Source organism: Danio aesculapii, chromosome 13, assembly GCF_903798145.1.
Source record: "Danio aesculapii chromosome 13, fDanAes4.1, whole genome shotgun sequence".
Lineage (NCBI taxonomy): Eukaryota > Metazoa > Chordata > Actinopteri > Cypriniformes > Danionidae > Danio > Danio aesculapii.
The window spans coordinates 15,585,790-15,611,206 of NC_079447.1; the positions used below are offsets into that span (position 1 = coordinate 15,585,790).

The 25,417-nt window shown below is 34.7% G+C and overlaps 1 protein-coding gene across 1 annotated transcript in view; it reads left to right on the plus strand.

Moving 5' to 3' along the window:
* The window catches only part of eys (eyes shut homolog), a 407,203-nt gene that overhangs the window by 257,898 nt on the left and 123,888 nt on the right, over positions 1-25,417 (plus strand). The window contains exons 32-34 of the mRNA XM_056471602.1: positions 4,670-4,820; positions 10,730-10,842; positions 19,635-19,873. Coding sequence (XP_056327577.1) covers positions 4,670-4,820; positions 10,730-10,842; positions 19,635-19,873 — 503 coding nt within the window. The remainder of the gene's footprint in view (positions 1-4,669; positions 4,821-10,729; positions 10,843-19,634; positions 19,874-25,417) is intronic.

A 25,417-nucleotide genomic window follows, 5' to 3' on the forward strand; every position in this document is an offset into this window, starting at 1 on the left:
ATTTAGACATTCACATATAAACATTGATTGGCAATCATTAGCAGTAGCTCATCTGAACTTGATTGACATGCAAACTTTTAATTCGTCATTAGGTTTAGTCAATTTATTTTTAAACAAAAATTGTTGCGCTGATTCCTCCACTGTGTTTTCTTTGAATCGTAGTTCAGTACTTTTTTTCTATCGTTCCAATTCATCATCTAATTATACATCTCCAGGGGTCTAAGGGTGTTTTGGGGCAGTGGAGAAGTTTTGACATGCACTGATATTTGTGTTGTTTTCATTATCTTAAAAACATATTAATGGCTAAAGTGTGGTAACACTGTAAAAAGCACAAGCTGGGCTACAATAATACCTAAGCAGCATTTATGTATGTGTTTGTGTTTTTAAGAAAGAAACGTTTATGCGTGGTTAGTGAAAAACAAAAATTTTGAAGTCACTGAAACAAGGCCATGAAACACATAGAGAACATTTGTTCACAAGACTTTTGAGAACTGGATCTTGTAGCCTAGTGTTTTTGCTTCAAAATGATGTGAAAATCATCTTGTTTACTTGCTCACAGAAAACAATATATTAAATTAAATTTTCTAAGTCACTTTTTGAGTGAAAATGGTCTATGCGAGAAGGCATATAGAATTAGAGAATGCCTACACTGTTTATTATCCTTATTTTGGAAAAGCACACACGTTTGTTGCCATTGTGAGTGCACACAATAAAAACTAGACACCTAACAGATTCGATTGATGTATTGATCTTATCTGTACGATCAAAACTGAAAGTGTAATTTGAGTATATATCAGCGTTATGACAAGACGCCTCAAAACGTGTATACGCGGTCTTCGACCCCTGGGGGTTGAGGCATTTGAACCAACAAAATTCTGAATTCATCCATAATAAATAGTTTTTTAGTTCTTAAAGGCACAACAGCACAAAAAGAAACACCCTGAGGGTCACACAAAGGGTGGAAAATGTTTGTGTAAAATTCAGTAACAACCAGCTCTCCTGCACAAAATAATGTTAGTGGACCACTGGGAGAAATATAAAAATGATATGCCTTCAAATAAAGGTACAATGCATCCCTTAAGTTTCACTCCCTTATTCATTCCTCACATGACCAAATGAAAGCATAAAACGTGAAAATGAAATGAAAGCATGAAAAGACCATGCTGTGCTTTATTGTCACCTTTAAAGCATGTCTAAGTAAAAGAAGCATTCTCCATGCGTTCTGCTGGGGAACTGTCTTCTCAAAGACTCAATGGGACTGGTGGCTTTTTCTGGCCGGATGCCATTTTCTTCCAAATTAACAGTCTCTCCGGCGGCTCCAGAGAGAGGATGTCCAGGGCCTGGTGGTCTGTGCTCCTGAGGTGCGGAGAAAAGCAAAAGAAGAAGAAAAAACTCCACAGCCTGCGGATCACAGGCTTAACAAATCAGTAAAGATTGGCTTTTCTGAACCTCTGAAGAGGGGGAGACAGATATCAAGGCTGGTTGGGGGGGGGGGAGAATCTGCCATTATGAGCCGAGCATCTGTAGGCCAATCCTCCAGCTGCACATAGTTATCCCAGAATCCACACTGAGGTAATTATCTTTCCTCCCCTGTTGTTTGGAAGGGCAGAATGAGCTTTGGAAAACTCCCAAGGCTTGGGTACATCTCCGGAACAGTCTGTCCGAGTCGCATAAGAAGTCTTTAAAAAGGAAGATGGCAAATAATTAGCTGCAGGTGAAAGACGCCCTGGAGCATAACCAATCATTTGTTTTGTTTAGTGGATTTGCAACTGCCTGCCATTTTAATAAGCATTTGACTGGCAGTAGAATTAGTACTAATGGCAGTAAAGTGACTATTACTGTACATGTACAGGGTCTTTTTTATGCTGTATCAGGTGAATTATAATGTTAATATTTGACACATTTAATCATACATTTGTCCCAGACATGAACATATCCAAGTGATTTGTAATTAGTAACCCCTTAAAACAATCAATTATAATTTTTTTTAAATCTTTTGAATGTTTTATGGTTGGTCAGAAATGTGAAAAATGTGTATACAGAGTTTATACACTCTGTATATTGTCCTGGTATTGTGATCAGGACTAAAACTATTGTAAAGTTGATTTTTTTTAATTAGTGCAATATTTAGTATACAGTATTTATGCCTAAATGTGCAGTTTAATCCCAATGGTCACTATTGTTGTCATCATGTTAATGTATTCTTTGACCACACTCAGCAAAACTAAATAATTGCCAATTCAGATCTTAATACTAGTCACCTCTAAGAAAATTAAAGAATCTATTGTTTTTGAGCAACCAAGTTAAAGGTGCCATTAGTGTTTGATATTGTTTGGGGTTATTTGGATACTGGTGCTAAATCGATACTTTTAAAATGGTACCGGTGCCTGATCCGATACTTTTGAGCCACAAAATTTTAACAAAAAAATGTATTTAACAAAAAATGTATATTTTAATATACAATACAATATTTTTAATTGAACAATATAATTAAAGTTTAAAATATACATTAATTCATATTTTATATATTTGAATTGAATTGCATTAATATATTTCTTTTAATCATTTGTTTGTTAGCATGAATTTAAGATTTGCATTATGCAATACTTATGCAAATACTTGTGCAAAGGCAGGTAACACCTTTTTTCTCACCTTTTTCTGCTTGTGACTATGTTTACATGGATGTCAGTAATCTTATTATTTGCCTTAATCTGACTACGACAATAATGTGATTAAGGTGTTTACATGGGGTGCTTTTTGAATGTTTTTTTATGATCTTTTGTGATGAAAAAAAAAAAAACTCATTTCGAGATGGTCTTTTAAGGTAACCAAAAATCACTGTTTACATGGTAGACTCTTAATCTGAGTATTTCCTTAATCATATTAAAATTGGAGTATTGGTGTCCATGTAAACATACTCAGAAAAAGTGCCAGATGATGTTGCAAGCTGTCAAAGACAGTGCATTCCCAGTGCATACCCTTTACATGCAACTTTTGTAAAGCATCTGCTTCGCGTTGCTGTGTCAGAATCCTTGCTTGTAAAACATAGCCATACTTTAGAATGATTAGTTTAAGCAAATTTGATGAGCACGATCATGCATGTTGATGAGTCTGAAGGGTGTTGCTCACTGGATTCACTGCATTGTGCAAGTTACCTACTGTACTTGCGTGCATTCCCTAAGCAACAAGAAAAAATGCCTAACATCGCCGAGGGAGTCCGTATCTCTCAAAGTTGTTTAGAATTAAACATTTTGAGATGGTGTGACACAACGCATACCAATGTGTGCCTTTGATGTACCCCTTGATGCTTTTCACGTCCTTGTCACAGCACCAGTAACACTGAAATTAAGTACCAAAATTCATATGCTGATTCGGTCCGGTGCATACCGGTTACATAGGTACCGGTGCCATAATGGCACCAGGTTTCGGTACCCAACTTAGGTGCCATAGAGTGCATTGAGTCAATGTGTATCTGCATAGTAGGTATATGGCTTAAACAAGTTTTATATTTCATCAGAAAGAGTTTGGTATGCTTATACCTCTTTGGGGTGACGCTGAATAAATTTATAATCCGTATATCCTGCATGTTGTGTTTTGACAAGCTATAAAGACTCTGTGGGCATACATGGCTGCCAACTTCAGAAAACTGCTACTTCTTAGTCTCTGTTTCTCCCATTTTCAAAATAAGAGTCCTACATATATAATTTTTTTATTATTTAATCAAATTTAATAAAAAATGTAATAATTATTCATTTAACATTTAATAAAATCTTAGATATGCTTAAAAATATGTGAATCTCATTAGAAAACATTGTGGCCAATCAAACACAGCCTGGGTCGTGCACAATAATGATCTTGGGTGCAGTGTAACAGTCTGTGTTTTGTTCCAATTGGCATGTTTTTCACTGGGATTTTACACTCACTGGATTTACATGAGAACAAGGAAACAATGGTGTTGGAGGATCACTGTATGTAATTTCCAGACTGAACTCTCATTATTCATCTATGCCTAGGTATATCCAGATTTTCATTTTATGGCACCTTTAAACCACTCTGGAAATGAGACAGTTTGTAGTAACCATGTGACACTGCAAAAATTTAATTGAGAGCCTTTTTTCCACATATTTGCAGGAAATCCACTAAAACACCTGCTGGTAACATTTTAGAGCTTGGATTGGATTAAACGGGTTAAAACTCTTTCCACACATGGCATGGACCTTAAATCACAACCGTGAGCTGAAATCCACATTAACTATGATACTTTAAATGCTGTACTGGCTAATGAATTCACTGTGGACCTTTTTTTCCCTGTATCTCTCGTATCCATGGAAACAACACAGTCATTAGGAGTCATTCAGCATAACCTGTTTTTGGTCTGAATATTAAAAAGCAGGAAAATAATAACAGATAAAGCGGGCATTAGCAGTGCTTAGCTTTTAAAGTAATTAGTGTTCTCCTTTAGGCATAGCAGATGCATCTTATTAACATAAACCGAATTGCCTTAAAAGGTGTCTGTGGTATTAATACTAAATGTCATTAATTGAGTGCATTTAGAGCCATTAAGTGAAGAGATATACAAAAAAAGGACCTGAAGTGTTGATTGTAACAACACAGAGAACATTTTGTCCTTATACACCTCACACTACTCTTTATATTTGTGTTTTAACAGGCAATGTCTCTCTCCGTGTGCGGCTGAAGTCACCGTTAGTGGTGTTAGGACTGTCAGAAGTGCTCCAGGCAATTACACATCAGCCTTGAGCTTACAGAGAACTGACCGTCTGTTTATTGGAGGTCTTCCTGGCCACCATTCACCTTACAGAGTAAGAGATTCAAAAACAATTAGGAAATCACTTAAAAAGACTCAATTCTGAATGTACAGGATTTATTATGTATGAGGTTGAGTAAAGCGTAAATGTTTATTTTGTTTCTTTAAAGGTCTGATAACGTTTCGATAACACTTTACAATAAGGATGTTTTAGTTAATGCATTTACTAGCATGAACAAACCATGAACAATACATTTACAGCCGATTCGAATGTTATCACTCGATTGAATGGGCATTGTAAGTGGTTATCAGCTAATAGATATGGGCCAGTAGGGGCTTTCTGCGCCTACGAGTAGGCTCAGAAGGCTGTTTTCCATCCATATGGTCAACAATCAGCCATAGATTACATACGGCTGTGGCCGGAAGTTAACAAGAATTATTTATCACAATCAGAATCAATTTTATTGCCCAGTGTGCTTACACACACAAGGAATTTGTTTTGGTTTCAGAAGCTTTCAGTGTACATAATGTGACAAGTGACAACACGAAAAGAAATATGAAAAAAGACGACAAAAATGAAACAGATATGCAATTAGACAAAAAGCTCTGGATGTTGAATTGTATGTGCAGATTTGTTAGAAATATACAAGTTATAAGGTGCTGTGTATAAATAGAGAGAAATAGAGAAAGTATTGTAAATTGTTGTTTATATTGTTTTGTTGTTATTTATATTATTTATTAAATTTCCCATCAATTGTATTTTTATTAACATCTACCCTTACCCCTACCCCAACCCTAAACTCAGCCGTCACAGTAATGTAAAAACAGATTTGGATCTGGAGTCTTCTCTATTGGTTAACTGATTAACCACGACAATTATTTATATTATTTATTAAATTTCCCATCAATTATATTTTTATTAACGTCTACCCTTACCCCTACCCCAACCCTAAACCCAGCCGTCACAGTAATGTAAAAATGGATCTGCAGTCTTGTCTATTGGTTAACTGATTAACCACGACAATTACTGTATATATATTATTTATTAAATTTACCATTAATTGTATTTTATTAATGTCTACCACTACCCCAACCCTAAATCAACCGTCACAGTAATGTAAAACAGATCTGGATCTGGAGTCTTCTCTATTAGTAAAGCTGATTAACCATGAGAATTATTTATAATATTTAATCAATTTCCCATTAAATGTATTTTATGAACGTCTACCCCAACCCTAAACCCAACTGTCACAGAAATGTAAAAACAGATCTGAATCTGGAGACTTCTCTATTAGTATAGCTGATTAACCATGTGGATGATAACAGCCTTCTGGACCATATCTATCAGCTGATAACCACTGATAACAGCCATTCAATTGAGTGATCGAGTGATTCAAAGCCGGTGACATTTATTACAATATTTGTTCATGTTAGTTTATAAAAATACAGTTGTTCATTGTTAGTTCATGTTAACTCACTGTGCATTAATTAATGTTATCAAGCATGAATTTGGATGTTGATAATGCATCAGCAAATGTTAAATGATGATTAATTAATGCTGTGCACATATTGTTCAAAATTAGTTCATGTAAGTAAATACATTAATGAAACCTTATCGTAAAATGTGACCAACGTTTTAAATAAAGTTGTCAGCTATAATAAAGACAAGGTCAAAGCCGAGATTAAATTCATGTGCCGTTGCTTACTTAAAGCAGCCTCTCTTGGCATGACATTGCAGGAACTTTCTTTCCAGAACATGACAGTACCAAAATTAAAGTTTTGGTAATTGTGTTGCATAAAATATATATAAACTTGTCTGAAAACATGACATCTTTTTTGTTATTTTGACCAATTCTTTTTTTTTTATGCTCTAAATGTGTCAAACTCAAGGCCTGCAAGCCAATTCTGGTCCGTCATATCATTTATACAGTACGTGGCCCGAAGGAGCATATGATTTTTACTTAAGACCCTTTTTCTCCAGATTTGACTGCATTTATGATTTTTATATAGTCATGCAAGTAAACTACATACAAACTCAATGGAAACTGGGCAGTGCGATTAACACGGAATCCACAATGTGTGTCCCGTTAATGCCCAGAATTGACTTCAATCGCATCTTCAGTGCAATTTCAAGTTATTAAACTCAAGCTGAAAATTTGCGTGAGGCGAAAAGCGTCCCTCGTGAGTAATTTAGAGTTAGTCACGCAGTGCTTTGCCGTAGTCATTCAGTCATCCTGCTTTATTGAATATAAACTACATCTTCCATAATGGGTGTTTGATAGTGTGATCCATTATTTAAAGTTCCATAGTTCTGTCAAAGTTTTGGAGAAAGGTTATGTCTTTCTGATCATTTCTGTCTTCCTTATTTTCTTTGATGGAATAATGTGGATTTCTTAACTGGATAAAAGGATTCAAGTTAATATAACCCAGATAATTAAATATATATTTTACATTAATCCAAACACATGTTTCTATTAGTCACTTTACTATGTTATTATGAAATAAAGAGACAATTATTTAACAGTATGTTAAGGAATGGTAACATTTATACAGTCTCACAGTTATAGAGGGCAGCCATAAGGCTGAAGTGGCCCTTGGTAAATATTGCCCCTGCTCTATATGAAAATGAAAATTTGGTAAAATAATTGTATTTAAAATTTAGTAATATCATCAGTAGTTTGGAGAACAAAACAACAATAACATTTTACTCAAACACACACTGTAACTATAAATTGTAAATCAGTTTTTTTCCATAGGTGTGTGTACTGGGTTTGGTGGTTTATGAGGACACAGATTTGTTTAATGACATGCACATGACCTATATTACAATGTTAAGGTTGTTTATGAGGACATGGTGTCCTCATACTTCAAAATACTAATCATACATAATGGGGTCTTCACTTTTAAAATTTACCACAGGTTTCCTGTGAGGGTTGGGTATAGGGGTAGAGTTAGGTTATATAATAAGTGGTTTTAAGAGTATAAATTCATTACATAAATGGAGAGTCCTCATAAATCACGAAAACAAGTTGCCGCATGTGCTTGTGTTTCTATTTAAATATATGAATTAGTAAGATCAGTTAGTATACTGATGCAAGACTATTTTATTTATTTATTTATTTATTTATTTATTTATTTATTCATTCATTCATTCATTCATTCATTCATTCATTCATTTTCCTTCAGCTTAGTTCCTTTATTCATCAGGGGTCGCCACAGCAAAATGAACAGCCAACTTATCCAGCACAGTGGATGCCCTTCCAGCTGCAACTCAGTACTGGGAAATACCTATACACTCATTCACACACATACACTACTGGCAATTTAGTATTTAATTCACCACACTAACATGGGAGAACACGCAAACTCCACACAGAAATGCCAACTGACCCAGCTAGGACTCGAACCAATGAGTTTCATGGTGTGAGGCCACAGTGCTAACTACTGAGCCACAGTGACACTTCATTTATTTGTTTATTTGTTTGTTTGTTGTTTATGTATTCTCTGGGCCAGCAGTTGGTATTGTCACTTTTTAATGAAAAAAAAAAAGACTAACCTGCACACATAAACCTTCTTCTACAGTCCTCTAGTCCACCATTGTTGTTTTGATTGTTGTTAAACCCACTTACAAAAGTTTGTTTCGACCCTTATATAGGTTGCATTTTAGTTATAAATAGTTCAAATCTTCTTATTAAAGAATCATACTGTAAACTAAGCCATATGGGGGGAAAACATAAAACAAACTAGAACAGAAAGAGGAATTAAATTAAGTTATATAAATTTCTAAATCAATTTTTGATGTAAACTGTTTCATGGTCTACATTTTGCTTGATGTGCAACTGAACTTGCTTTCAAGTCTTAAAAATGTTCGAATTTCGAATAGGTTTTTTTTAATCAAAAGGATTCACAAATTGGTTCAAATTATTAATAAGTGAATCCTGTAATTCTTACCCAGAATTTGCAAATGACTATCTTTTTTTTAAGTCACTGAAATTAATTGGCCAACTTGAAACCTTTTATTTAAAATGAAAAAACTGGAAAGATTGATGGTTTGCCTTTGTCACCAATAATACATATTGCCCTGGCCACTTACTGAAGAGACTCCACCAACTTAAATTGGATTAAAATAAACATGAATTTTTCCAGTAATTTTCAGGTTACTAAAAAACTGGTTCAGAGGGCTTCAAAGAACTGTCAAGGTCTACATATTGACAGTGATAAAGCTCTGAGAAACTAGCAGGCACACTTTTCATTTTCCTTCAGGCAGCCAGAAGCAGGTCATGGGCACTTGAGATACTGTTAGGAGAAGAAAAAGGAGAGGTTGAGATGTTTCCGTATAGACAACAAAGATTGGATCCTCCTGCTGCTTTCTCTTTTCCCAGCACTGCTAATGAATGGAGGATATTTTTGTTTGTTTTGTTTGATAATTTGTTTTACATCAGAGCAATTTCTCCTGGTAATGCTGTGTGAGACATTTTTGTGTCTTGAAAAAACATTCTTTTCCTTGAAAATAAAATATTTGACAAATGTATAAAGCAGGGGTGTCAAACTCCGCAGCCCAGTTTAGTTCCAGCGTCTGCTCCAAACACACTACCTGTAAGTTTCAAACAAGGATGAAGGACTCAATTAGTTTGATGAGGTGTGTTTAATTAGAGTTGGACTATTCCTTTAAAGGCCACCTAATTTTACACCTTTTGCAAGATGGAAGATAAGCCTTTAGTGTCTCTAGAATGTGTCTGTAAAGTTCCAGCTCAAATAACCATCAGAAAATATATTACAGCCTCAGAATCTGCCCATTGTGGTGTCTGAGTACAGTGTTAGCTGTTTTTAATGCAAATGAGCTACATGTAAAGTCGTCAGTTTCTCATCATGCATTATATCAGATAAACAGCAGTCAGTAATAGAGACAGACATGCATGAAGCTAAAATTCAGCTCAGTCAAAAATACCAAGTAAGTTAATTCATGTATTTGTGGTGGAGTCTATTCAAGCCTTTTTTTAAATGAAGCACACACACACACACACACACACGCACACACACACACGCATATATACGATTTTACTTTCTTCATTGCAAAAATACACTGTTTTAAAAATGTGTTTAACTTATAAAACTTTTAAAAATCATAGAGAGTAGGAACAGATATTTTAACCTCAGTTTCTTTGCAAAAAAAAAAAAAAATGTTCCGTGAAGATGTTAATACATGTTATTATACAAACATGATGCCTGTCAATCAATTCGGTGGGCCGGAAAATCATACTCCTTCGTCACATTGCAGTGGGCCTCAAAATCACTATGATTTAGGTCGTATTTTAATGTCAGGAAATTAAAAAAAAGACTTGGGTTTATATCACTCAAATATGACAGTGGACGCACTATACTTACACACAGTTATGTCCAAACAGCTTACAAAAGTTGATTTTCATCATAGGTGCCCGTTAATACATAAGCGTGGTACTACTATATATGTGTTAAAGTATACTTTCACCCAAAATTAAATTTATTTAGGATTTACTCTTTTAAGAAGCGTTATGTAGCTCTTCCCAAACAACAAGCTCATAATGACAAAAAAAGACCCACAAAAGGGTGAATCTGCTCAAATGTCAGAACTTTCATTCATTGAAGTAATGTTAAATGCACAAGCCATTCAAATGAATGTTGTCTGAGAGTTTTGTCCTTGAGTGAAATGTTCAATAAAATGTAACAAATGAGTTTCATATCTGTTTCAAAAGAGAAAAAGAAGCGCACAGGTTTGTAAATATATGAGGAGCGGGTAAATAATGACAGAACTTTCATTTTTTGGGCGAACTATGCCTTAAAATGCAACCTCTTTGTTGTGTGGCACTTTCTTCTCTCAGAATAGCTGCTTTTGTAGCCATTTTTCATTTTCACCCTTAGGCCTGAGATGTTTCTGTTTTCCTCTGAAGAAACTGCTTGAGACTTTGTTGTTCTGCGTTCCCTCAGGAAGCTGAGCCTTTCCACAACTACACCGGCTGCATTGAAGTAATCGAAATTAATAAGCTCAGAAGATTCCACATGGACCATGCCATTGCCAGGAAGAATGTTGACAACTGCAGGTAATTGAACCGGATTTTCCATCAGGAATCAATACGATTCTGGGCAGTGTTGGGAAGTCTAAAGCCATTTCTAATGATTTGTATTACTGATTCAGTTTGTTCAAAATGTTGTTGTTGTGCTTCACTGTTTAAGTCCCAGTAAAGAATTGTGGATCCTTTTTTCATAGTAAAATATTGAACATTGCCATTCGATCACTGTTTTTTGTACAATTAAATGTTTGAATACATCAGTTTAAATACTGTTCAAGATAAATTAATTAATTTATTCTTACATTCATTCATCCATTCATACAAAAAACCACATTAGTATTGATTGAATATGGTCTGAGTGTGTATGTTATTAGTTGTATGTTGATAAAAAGGGATTTTAAAGAGCCCCTATTATGGGTTTTTGAAAATGACCTATGTAGTGTGTAACACAACTCTAAGGTAAGTGAAATATCCAGCTAAGGCTTAAATCTGTAAGTGTACAGTGTTTAAAACTGTTGATTCATCTATAAAAGAGTCGACTCATAGTGCTTCAAACGAGTCATCTTGATAACGAGTCATTAGGTGTTTCGCGATGACATGGCTACGAAACACAAGCCCCGCCCAGGAGATTTGAAACCTGCGGCCCCACCCACTAACACAGAAAAAAAGCCACACACACACACAGGGGGCACCTGATTTCTCACCACACCGGTCGAATGAAGTCACGCTGTGCTCAGATGGATATTATTGACAGTCTCTACCCCAAAAATGAAACTGTGAAGAGTCAGTGGTTGAGGTTTTTGCAAAAATTCCTCAGCATTATAGCCCAGCCTTGTGCAGTGCTTCTGGAAACTACATGCTTACAAAGAAGACTTCATCGGGCCGTTTGTTAAAGGAAGGATCAGAAAAGTCTACTGATGGACTATGTGAGAACATGGATCAGGGCATCTGCATCATGAATCAGTTTCTTCCTCCATTTCACAAGTGTAAGTATGTGCGATTAAAATTGTTGCCTCGCTTACTCTAGCTTGCAAATTATGTATTTAGTTGTGTTTTGTTACTTGTAACCGCGTGTACTGTATCAGGTTAACTCTTTATATTCTCATATCGCGTGTAAAACTACGTTGAAAACGCAACGCGTGCTGCTTTGTTTACGGATTGTCAGCTGTTCCTACACACATGCAATGGTCAAGTTTCAAAATAGTTCAGGTTCGAGGTAAGGTGTTCTGTTTTTGAATGTTTTGGTGTTGTGTCCTCTGAGGAGGAGGGTTGTGTGTGTGCATGCGTGCGTGTGCGTGTGTGTGTGTGTGTGTGTGTGTGTGTGTGTGTGTGTGTGTGTGTGTGTGTGAAAAGAGCAGGTAGACTGTGACGGCTAGGAGACTCGTGTTGATCTTCTCGCCAGTTCTTGGAGTTTTTGCTAAATAAAATAGTTAGTCGTCTGTATTTTCAAATCCATCGTCTGTATTTACATTCACCCACTGGCAGCCAAAATCCACACACCTTACACTATGAAGCGTGTGTGCACTGTGACTACTTTTATATTGTTAATTAGCTGATGGTCATTTTACTATATCTTGCGCTGAAGGCTGTCAGTGTCGACCAATCGTGGCAGGCTGTCATCGGTCCAATCAACGCAGATTAGCTTCGCGCTAAGGAGGGGTTTGGGAACAAATGAGTCGCTGGGATAATTAGGTAAAAATAAATGCAGATTATAAAACCATGAAAGTGGTTTTTGACCTTGCATGCATATTAGACTGTTGTTGGAGACCCTTACAGTCAAAATATGACCCTATTTCATGTATAATAGGGGCTCTTTAAGTAAAGATTTTTGTATATGTCCTACTGTAAATAAATCAAAACTTTGTGACTATTAATGTGCTTTGCCCAATCTTGGAATTCTTAGTGTTTTGATTTTTTTTAAACCCTCAGATTCTAGATTTCAAAAAACTTTACCTTGGACAAAGATTTCGCTATACTACCAGAAAGCTTTTTTTTCTTTTTTAGGTGATGTATTAATCTCAATTTCCTAAATGACAACTATGACTGGTTTTGTGGTCCATGGTCACATATTAGCAGAGCCGTATGAAAAACATATTGGGCTATAACAAACACTAGGGCACCATTTATTTCATCGCCTCACAAAAGTATTTGTGCTATTATTATTATTATTATTATTATTATTATTATTATTTATTTGCTAATTAATATCACTATAAAATTTTCACTTTACACTACTTTTCCACTACTTTATTTAATTATTATAAGTGTTTTCTATTTTACTGAACCATACGAAATTAATCACATAACAATCTTTCAAAACTTTGCTTTAAACTGTCGCTGAGAAGAAATCACTAAAATACATTTAAAGCCATGCATCTAATTTTCCATTTGGTATCGTGAGTCAGTCAGTTACAGAAGGTTGGCATGTTTTGTTTTGTTTTTGCCTCAGATATATTGTCTGATGAAAGCTAGCGCCAATATTTCATTTAATTTAAAAGTTTGCTTTCTAACGGGTTCAGTTAAACTTAAGATTGTCCGCAATGGTGAACCTTTTGATAACAGTTGTGTAGGCTATTTGATTTGAGTTCATTCTGCATCATTCTGGCTTCTCTTACTGTACGTTAATAATGAATACTCTTTGAATTTTGTTTTTTGTTCTATGATGTGCCTACCTTTGACTGAACGGTTTTAATTATTTAATTATTTATTTATTTATTTTAGTGCTGTCAAAATTACTGTGTTAACGCATTGAAATATTTAAAAAAAATTATCTCAGTTGCAGTTTTTTTTTTCTGTTGTGGCCGACGTGTGTTCAATGTGCAAAGAAATATAGATAAGACCAAGGAAGCATAAAACATTTAATGTCGCAATACCAGGCTAATCCAGTGTTCCCTCCAGAGTTCTTGTAATTTCATATGTTTCATTTTAATCTTTCGACTTTGTTTAATGGAATTTGAGACCCACATGCCGAATGGAACGAAAAACCTTCACATTTCCTGACTCGGTGGTCCTTTAAGGTAATAAAATAAATAAATTAAAAATAAATAAATAAATTACTGTTTACATGGTTAGACATCTTAGTCATAGCACCAGTGGCAACAAAATTAGGCACCGAAATATTATATGCTGATTCAGTGATTCTGCTTGTGAGAGACTCTCAGGTCACATCATTCAAAGAAAAGGTCCCCATTGTCCCCTAATAATGTAAACAGACTGGACTGTCTTAGCAACTGGCTGAATGTAAAGGAGGACTAAACAAAATTGTTTCTACTTCATAATTAATGTTCTCAACTCACAGCAATTCAACTTTTCAATGAGTATAATTGTTTGTATTCATTACTTTATTATTATAATTTTCCAGTTTCCATATTTGCAATGCCTGTATATTGGCATTTTTTGCTACACTTAGAATCCAGCATGGAAATGAATTATTTCATTATTGGCATTGATTGTTTTGAAATTCAAATGGAATTTGCATGCCTGTGTTTTTATTTCTGTGATAAATTTGGCTGTCAAGCCAACAGTTTGGAGATCTTGATGGTTTATTGCAGGTATGTTGTTTACATGAAGACATACTGTATGTGTTACAAGTAAAACAAAAATTCAAATTAATTTTACATTTGAATAGACAAAATTAAAAGTTTCAGTCTTTTAAATGCAATTAATCATGATTAATTGCAAAAAAAAGTGTGATGAATTAGTTAATTTTTTTAGTCGATTAACAGCACCAATATATTCACATGATCATGACAACTTTAGAAAAAAAACTGTAAATCCTTAGTTAAGGATTAAATAACCTGAAATGTATCTTTTAAAAACTATGATGGAAACAACACTGAGTATTTTGAGAAGTTGCAGTTTAAAATTAGACTTTCCAACACTTGATATCTTGATATTCTGTTGTTTTTCCTTCTTGCCTCGTGGCTCCTGGATGTGGTGTTTGCCACCCGTGTCAGCTGTCTCTCAAACACACAATCTATAATTTAGCACGTCACTTGAGTGCACAGGTGCCGAATGTTCATGCTGTGTGCAAATTGCTCATCAAGAGTGAGATTCAGGGGATGTTTAAGTGTTTGGCTTCACACTTCGTTTATTATTGTTCCAAAGAAACTGCAAGCACTCGCTTTTGACATTATGGCTATTTCTGTCCAAAACCCTGGAAATGAGTATTGAGTGAAGTCTGAGATTGGTCACCACGCAGTGTAGTTAATATTTAAATAAAGTTGATTTGCAGTCGCTCATTATTATTTATTCTGTCCTGTCATCTGTCTGGAATTGCTTTGGAATAGGGAAATGGGGTTTCCAAATAAATGTGGCATTTTGTGATATGGTGTCTTACAAGGTAGACTCTCAGGATCTGGGACATATGAATAATATAGCTTGGATGTTTAATAATTAGAGAGATGATTGATGTATTGGATAACCTGTTTTGAACTTTTATGACTCTATCATGCCTTTAATTTGTTTATTTTTCTAATTATTGCTGCTTAATATGATGCATTATAGTGTTTGTACAATAAGTACCAGGTGGCATGAGAGAAACTGGCCACTATATATATTTTCTAGACTTGTTGTGATAAATGTTGACACAAATTACACATCTTCTGGCAAGTGTTTTGTCACCGTCAGCTACAGTACTGAAAGGCTCTTGTGATACTTAAGTACAAAATAGATAAAATAATGAAAAATAAAGCTTATATTATCACTTATATAGGAGACTGTGTATTAAACTTTTATTAAATGTTAAGCACAGACCTCTCCTAAAACTAAATAAAAATATTTCAAGAGTTCACACTTAGCTGATGATTAATTATAAGCTTGTTTGGCATGCTGTCCCGGGAGAGAGTCCTGAGCTCATAAGATCCTCGAGCCCGGGGCTCCCTCCCGTTGCAAGGCGAGAAGGGAGTTTGAGCTCAGGTAGATCTCGAGAACTCCCCTGCTGTAATAACCAATGAACAGCCAGTGATTGCTCTTGAGAGATAACCATTTACTAGGAGCATGTCTATAGTGCCGGTTTGGATTAGTCAATTAACTTATGTTGTATGTTTTTTGGACAGTGGGAGGAAACCGGGAAACCCGGGGGAAACCCACGCGAGCACGGGGAGAAAACGCAAACTCCGCACAGAAATGTCTGCTGGTTTGGTAAAGCCTAGAACCAGAGACATTCTTGCTGTGAGGCAACAGTGCTAACCACTGGGCCACCGTGTCACCCATCTAGGAAGAAGGAGGAGTAGGGGTGGATGGGGGGATTCTTCAAAACGAAGATAGCGGTGGTACGTAACCCAGGGTATTTGTAGTAGCTTAGGAGTCGTCTGATTGGTGCATTGAGAATTGGATAATGCGGATCCAGCTGCTAGAAATCATAAGCACGTGATCCTCTCGAAATTTGTTTATAACTAAACTTCACTTATTGTGCATTCAATTCATAATTCCACTGAAATCTCTTTCAATGAAAATGCTAGCATGGTAGGTATCAAACTGTTGTTAATGCAAAAGCGAGTGCAACTCAGGTTGTCTTGTGCATGTGGCATGTGGCGAGATAGGAAGATGTCAGTTCAGCTAATGGTTGCTTAGCAATGACAGACACCACTGAAGTGCAAGTTCAGAAGGACGTTGAAATGGGTGTAGGAAGTGGTGCACCTCATGCTTTCCATGTGGTTTTGGATGCAATGTTTTATTTATTTTATTTATTTATTTTTTGAGAACTCTTTCTTTTGGGAAATATGTACTTTGGGCTACATCAGCTTGCGTTTTTGTTTTCACAAAAACACTAGAGTCCGCTGTGTACATATTTAAGATTGTTAAATAAGTTGCTGGGCCATGTTTTCTCATATGTGCTATTCCTTTTAAATCCACCAGAAGCCGCTGTGTACATTTCCTGTTAACATCCTTCACATGCGCGTCTGTGAGAGAAGCTAGTCAGTTTGTTATGCATAATATTTCAGCTTTATATTGACTGACCTAGCAACCACCTTCCCCAAACCCAACCAATAGTGTTTTTTAAAAGCAAACTAGAAGAGAAAAGTCATTGCAGTCACTTTTTTGGGGGGCTTGTTTTAACTGGTTTCTGGAATCGTTCTTCATTGGGCTCAAACCCTGCCCTGTTACAGCCCGCTCTGATCCCCGTTGCAAGTCTGACACTATACGTGAGCTACCGAGCAAACCAATTACACCAGAAAAGCCATCGGTGGTTGTAGTTCTGCCACCTAGCATTTGTTTTATATTCAAAATTCATATACCCTAGGGATGCAGTGATCATAGATTTTGGTTGTATGACTATAGTCTGAGGAATAATCATGGTTTCATGGTTATAACGATTATTATCCATTCATTACTTTAAAAAAAATAATAAAAAACAAACACTTTCTCTATTTTGACTTAAAAAGTTAAATAATAAAAAATAAATAAAAGTTAAATAATTTTACACTGAAAAAAATGACAGAACTATGAACACATAAATAAATAAATAAATAAATAAATAAATAAATAAATAAAGAGAACAAATGTAGTGAAAGACTGCTGAAAGGCACTTTTGATCAACTATATTACAGAATTGTTTGGTATTTTCCTTTTGTTCTCATTGTTTCTGTTTTTTCTCGTTGGAGTATAAAATGTGTATATCCCATAGGAAGTATGAAGCTGATCGGTCAGTTCTTGTCAAGTCCCTTATGATGCACTTGCAGCATTCAATCAACCAGGTGCGCCTGGAAAGCGTGAGCACATTGTGCCGCTCGCACGCCACGTGTACATCGCTGCCAATATCAGAGAACCCGAGTTCGGTTCCCATCCTTCCCCTCTCTCTGCTCCACATGCTTTTCTGTCAATACTCTCTGCTGTCCTATCCATTAAAGGTGAAAACCCCTAAAAAATAATAAAAAAAAATAAATAAACTGTTTCAAAATTGGACAAAGTGCTTTGGTTAAATTGTGTTCCTGACACCCCTCTTAGCATTTTTTTTTTTTTGTTTGCTTGTTTTTGTTTGAGTGATAACCAATGCACAAAGATCAGCCAATGCTTGCTTGCAATGCTTGTTGACGGGCTAAAATGTCTAAGGTGCCTGATGGTTTTTCTGGATGCTTACTTAACGGATCCAGCTGTAGATTTATGTCAATACTGTTGTGCATTTGTTTTATGTCAAACAAGATAATTTAGATTTTGAAGAAGCATGAAAGTATGGTTTTAATTTTAACAAATGGGGCTTGTCTGTGTAGTGTGTAATTATGAGATTAAGGAATGTGGAGGAGGTTGCTCCATACATCCTTTACTCCTCTGATTAAAACACTAGGGGGGAATTCACTAAGAATGAAAGTCACCCACTGAAGCGTTGCTTATTTGCATGCACCAACTGAATTGTTTTGGTACCCTGTTCACTAAAGGAATTATGCAAATCAGATGAATGTCCACAGTCATCTGTCTATGTGTATGTTGCAGGATGTCTATCTATCTATCTATCTATCTATCTATCTATCTATCTATCTATCTATCTATCTATCTATCTATCTATCTATCTATCTATCTATCTATCTATCTATCTATCTATCTATCTCTGTCTGTCGGTCTGTCTGTCTGTCTGTCTGTCTGTCTGTCTGTCTGTCTGTCTGTCTGTCTGTCTGTCTGTCTGTCTGTCTGTCTGTCTGTCTGTCTGTCTGTCTGTCTGTCTGTCTGTCTGTCTGTCTGTCTGTCTGTCTGTCTGTCTGTCTGTCTGTCGGTCTGTCTGTCTGTCTGTTTTTATATTTCAAGGATTTTTTTTTTTTAAAGCTCCATCTTGACAAAAAAAAATGCTTTTCTAGATCAACAATACAGTTATTTGAATTTCTTTGAATTTAAAAATAATTTTAATTCTGCATACTTACATTCTATATTGAATTGCTATTAAATTGCTACTCTGTATTCTGTTTGTTACCTCAAATTAAATTCAGCGATTGAATCACAGTTTAAAAGGCATTCTCTATTAAATTATACACTGTAAAACCTAATGTTATCTTTACTTAAACAATTAAGTAAAGTTGACTGAACATAACTTAAAATTTAGCATTTTGGCCCTATCACTTGAAAATATGAGTTCATTTAACTTATGTACCATGAAAATGCATAAACTTAAGATTTCAAGTGTAGTGAGCTCAAAATCATAATAAATCCTTTGAAAAAATAGGTTATTTTCACAAATGTAGTCTTGACTGTAAAATTCTAATATGTGCAACCTTTTAAGTGCAAAGTCGTTTTTTAAATCAGAAAACAAATGGCTTCAGGTATAATTATTCATCATAATGTGAATAAATGGCTACTTATTTTTTTGTTTAAAATTTATTTTAACATTTTTTCACAGTATATTATTACACACAGTTAGTACTAAGTTTGGTGAACTGAACAATTTCAGTATAGTCTACAAAACCGGCAAGTTAAATAAACTTAAATGTGAAAGTTTTGGGAGACTCCATTACTCAATTAAATTGAGGCAACAAGTTTACTCAATTAATTTAGTTGTTAACTTATTAGGGTTTTCAGTGTACAAGAATTAAATCCACACAACTCTGGTCTGCAAACAACTCTTTTAAATGACATTTCATTCATCGCTTGCTTTTTATTCATTTAGCAGTAAAAGGCTGTGATTAGGCTGACAAATCACTAAATTTTCCAAATAAGTAAGTAATTGTGAATAATTTGCCTGGATAAACTGTGATACATGTGCTTAGTGAATCTGCTCTGAAGTAATTGTAAGTGATTACAGAGTAGTAAATGTGCCCTGTGGAAATCTGTTTCTGTAGATCGTTTTTTATTTTTAATCCATACCTTTTCATTTAATCTCATGTTTTTTTCTGCAGATCTCAAAGGCATTATGAGCCACCAACAAGCTCCACACATTCTACCGCTCTGCTCATCACAGTGGAAACTCCTCCTGGAGAATGGGTCAGAGTATTATCACCCACTCAGCCTGCACCTGTCTGCCCGCAGGGACTCTGTCTCAATGGGGGCACATGTCGACCTGTCTCTCTGCCCAGTGGAGCCTCGTCTTTCTTCTGTGACTGTCCTCTGCACTTCACAGGACGTCTGTGTGAACAAGGTGAGACTATCTCTTCCCTTTCCCCTCTACATCACTGCCAAAATCCTCCAATCTCAGGATATGTTTGCATTACTAGATATTCGTTTTAAGACAACTTTTGCTAGAGTAACACCTGGCATTCACACTTTTCAGGAGTTGAAAATGGACAATTTTTTGAAAAAAAAAGGGTTACATTTCTATGTAAAAGGAACAAAACACAGACTTTTAAAAGCAAAGGATAACACTTTACTTGAAGGGGTGTTCATAAGGCTGTCATAATCATGAAGGCCTTTATAATCATGACAAATTATAAATACTAATAAGAGTTTGTGCATTCACTCAGTTATGTAATTTTAAATGTAAAGGTGAAATTGTTAACTTACATTACATACAGCCATAACTAGGCCCGGAATCTGCGCGCGCAGAACTCGAAGAAAATTTTTAGCCCATCATTAATTCTGTTTGTTTACTTGAGTACTGTTAATGTGTGTAAATTCATATTTATTAAATTTTTTAATTAATTTCAGTAATATTATTGACGAATATGAAAATATTTATATGATTTGTTTACAATATAGTTTGTAAAGTAATATTTTCTGTCTAATAGTAGTTATATTATATAAAAGATTTGCTTTGTTTACCAAATAAAGTCGATCTAAATGGATTTGCATTGTAAACATTGAATACAAGTTAAAAAGGCATTACTTTTTATTTCATATATTAAGGTTTTAATTATGATACTCCCAAACTCTTTCCACATAAATCCGCAGATGTTTACGAAAATTTTGCGCAGAAATGTCTGCAGATTCCGACTGGCCCTAGTAACTTGACATCACCAAGACAGCATAACTTGTCATAAATCTGTCATGAGGCAATTATATTATTGTGCCATAAATGTTGTAACAGCGTCAATAATGTACAATTATTTGAGGGTGCATTCACATTTGGATAACAAATTCAGTTTGAAAAAAAGTGATCAGAAAGATATTCACAACATTGTTCTGTTATTATATGTTTAACTTTATTTTTAGATTATTATCCTGTTTTGTTCTAAATGTTGGTAACATTTAAGGATTTACTTTACTTTTTTACTTTAATTTAAAACTAGTTTTGAGTATGAATATCATTATATTTTTTTGTTATATTTAACACCTGGCATTCACAATTCTTTGGAGTTAAAAAATAACACTTTTTGGAACTGCTGCAGACCACAATTTAGTTTGAAAACTCTTTGAAAACTGCTTTTCAGTGTAGATTTACCAAAACATAGACTTTTAAAGGCAAAGGGTAACACTTTACTTGAAGCGGTGTTCGTAAGACTGTCATGACACCTTTATAATCATGACACATCCTGAATACTAATGAAATTGTTTGCATGATAATGCTTATGACAACTGTGATTAAGTGTCATTCACTCAGTTATGTCATTTTAAATGCAAAGGCATGAATGTTTGAGATGTCTTTTTCATGACAACTTGACATAAGTAAATACATCATAACCTGTCTTTGTCTTTGACAACTTGACATTACCAAGAAATATGTCAAGAAACATGATTGTCATGGGGCCATTATAATTGTGCCATTTTTTTAACAGCATCATTAATATTTTTTCTTGATTTGATTAATTCAAATCCTAGTTCAAATACATAATCAACAAAACACCTTCATATCTACAGTATGCAAACTCAAAATAACAATGGATTTTAACCAGTTTGAAATGGAGCAGGATGAAGCACAAGCTTATTATATTATTCTTGACCTAAACTACAGTGGTACAAACTAAATTTGTCATAAAAATTGTTGTTAATTGTTGTCTGTGTTATACAATTATTTGACAGAATAATGACACCTATAATGACAAATTCAGTTTGTTCCACGACATTGTACTGTTATTTTGTGTTGAATTATATTTTCAGATTATTATCTTGTTTTGTTCTGAATATAGGTAAGGACTTCCAACTTAAATGCGAAATATAAAGGTTACACTTTAGAATAATGGTCCATTAGTTACAGTAATGTTAGTTCATGTATTTACTAACATGAACTAAGTATGAAAGATCTTGTAAAGTATTTATTTCAACATTAACTAATGCATTATTAAAATCCAAAGTTGTGCTTGTTAACATTAGTTAATGCAGTGTGAGTAACATAAGCTATTCATTCATTCATTCATTCATTCATTCATTCATTTTCTTTTCAGCTTAGTCCCTTTATTAATCCCGGGTCACCATAGCGGAATAAACCGCCAACTTATCCAGCACATGTTTTACGCAACAGATGCCCTTCCAGCCGCAACCCAACACTGAGAAACTAACATGAACTAACGCTATTTAACTTGAATAACATTAACTAACGCTACCGAAGATGAATAAATACAGGAATAAATGTATTACTAATTGTTTGTTCAGTAAATACTATAACTAATGGATCATTATTTTAAAGTGTTACCAAAATAAATTTTCTCAGTGCAGTTTAAAACTAGTTTTGAATATGAATATCATTGTCATTTGTGTTATATTTAATATTTGTGTGTAGGCTACAATTTTGTACGATAATGTTACTGTTAATTTTAGGTTCTAATGTGGAAGCACGAGTATGGACGAATATAACTTTTATTTTAAAACATTGCTCTTGAACATGCATATCCTGAATAACTAAAATACTAAATAATCTGATGTCAGATTCCATTCTATCAGCCCAACGACAGAACCCGATGAATAGTCGAAGGTTAAATGCATGTTAGCCTTTTTAGCACTTCTGAATAGAATTTGGTTATTTATTATAATTTATTTATATTTGTTTTTAACTCCGAATTTAATCTGATCCAATTTTTAGTGACCCACATTTTTCGTTTATGAATAAATTCAGTATTTTGATTTATATCTGATCCCATGCTCTTCAGTTATACGTTCATTAGGGACCCAATGCCCAAAACAGAGTTTTCATGCTCCAAGGGTTACGTGTTTGTCACAGACAGGATCTCGACATTCTGAAGTTAGAGTCAGAGGATGCAGGGTTAACTAATACCCAATTAGTCCGGTTGCCTCCTGCTCACTCCTACTAAATTTACTTAATTTAGTAATTTCCATACAACTTGCTAAATCAGCGATAAGCAGAAATCAAATAGTCACCGAGCTGAAGTGCCGACTGCTCCAAACAATCTTGTGCAATTAGTTTGGATATCATGTACACAGATCAAGGTAGCACCAGCCTCCACATAATCTACTGGATAGAATTCAGTATTCAGAATGCATCAAAACACTTTATTTGTCCAGATGAAAGTGTATCATGCCAATTACAGAATCAAACAATAAAAGCTAATTCAGAAGTAATGCACAACATCAAGTAGTCAAGGATAAATCTAAGAGTATAGAAGAGTGTCCAAATTATACATAGTGTTGAGACTTGCAACCCCAACGCATTTTGTCCTTCTCTTTAAATACCCTACGAGGGCAATGATTGGTTATTTGGGTAAAGTTAACCAGTGACTTAAAGATTTATTCATCTGTTGGGATTTAATCAAAAGTTATCAAAGACAAAACCTCGTTGCTGATTATTTATCAATACCAGAGGGGAAGGAAAGTTCAGGGAAGAGGGCAAGAATGTCAAAGCCTACACTGTAAAAATGTTTTTTTTTTTTTTTTGTTTGTTTTTTTTTTCAGCAGCTAGGGTAACTGAAAAAATCCCGTAAAATAGCAGGCGTTAAATTACAGACATTTGCCGTAAAATAATGGACTTTAAATTACAGACATTTCCTTAAGGTAAAATTTCCGGTAAATTGCTGTAATGTAGCATCTGTTATTTTACGGTAAATGTGTGTAATTTAACGCCTGTTATTTAACGGGTTTTTTTCCGTTACCTTAGCTGCTGGAAAAAAAATGTAAAATAACAAATTTTTTTACAGTGTAGGCTTTGACACATTCTTGCCCTCTTCCCTGAACGTTATTTTATGTTTGCACCCTAGCTGCCAGAAAAAATTTGTATTTTACAGTGTATCCTGGGCCTTTTTTCTTCAGATTTCAGAGTTTTTGTAGTTTTATTACAGGACACATTTAAGTCTGAGTGAAATCCATTCCTACACTAAGCAGTTAAGATTAATGTGAAGATTTAAAATAAGTCTATTCATAATGTTACAAAGTAAAAAAGTAACCTGCAAAATCATTAACCGATCTCCCACCAAACGTTTTGACTAATAAAAAATGCAGAAGCGATGTTAGACAGCACACACACCTTGTGGTAGTTTTTCTCAAAGAAAATGGAAACCATGACCTGTTGTTGGATCATTTTAAATATTTCATGATGTGATTAAAGCAAAATCCATATAAGCAAGTTGTAATGTCAGAAACCCGTCTATCTGCTCACCTCAGAGTCCTACTACAAATGAGATGGTGACCCTGTAACCCGTGTTCTCCAGATTCATTTTACCTCCTCTGCCTCGCGCCAGGATAAGACATGAATGATATTAAATTCTGGTGAAGGGAAAGTATTTTACAGAGCCAACCCAATTGATATTGACTGACACTCAACTCACTGTACTGAACTGCCATGACAGAATATTTCACACTTTAACAATTTACTCAACTCCGAGCTGACAACGGCTGTTCCTTTCATCCAAATCGCCACCCCGTCTGAGAAAACTGACGTTTTATGCACGTCCAGCAATCCGGCATTCATCATAATGTGCTCTACCATAGTGCTAATTGCTTTTTTATTGTATTTTGCTCCCGCTCCTGCTGACTCACTATGTTTTGGCCTGTATCAATAAGCCAATGTTCAGGTAAAGAGCTAATTTGCTGAGCTACAAGTTCATCCGTCTCTATTGACGTAACATTCAGATGCTCTGGTGGTGAGATGCCCTGCTTCAAATTAATTAAAAATCATTTATTCTTCTTTCAGGTTTCTATTTTTGTTCAGTGCCAGACGTTGATTGATATGTTTGTGAGCAGATCAGTTTAGTTTCTCTATGAGAAGGGGGAGAAAGAGATCTTTTCAGATGAAGCTGTCTCTATTTGTTTATATTTGAAGCTGTTTATTTACTGCAGATTGTGGAAAAGTACTTCAACCGAAGTTATATTAAAGTTACTTTCAACCGAAATTATATAAAAAATTAGAAACTTTAATTATTTGATTTGAGCAGTAGGATAAAAACTAAAAAAGAAGCCATTTGAATTTAAACAATAGCAAAATAAATAATTATTTGATTTGAGCAGTAGGATAAAAAGTAAAAACGAAGCAATTTGAATTTAAACAGTAACAAAATAAAGCTTACACTTTTATACAATGTAAAAAATACTGGATTCCACACAATTCCTTCTTGTTGTCCTAACACAGATTAAGTTAACTTAATTGTTTTTACAAATTTAGGTGGATTGAACATAAAAACAATTAAGTTGTCCCCCCAAAAAATTAAGAATTGTGTTGTTTCAACTAATTATTATTACTATATTATTATTATTATTATTATTATTGTTGTTGTTGTTGTTGTTGTTATTATTATTAATACTATATGATTATTAATATTATTATTAATACTATATGATTATTATTATTGTTGTTGTTGTTGTT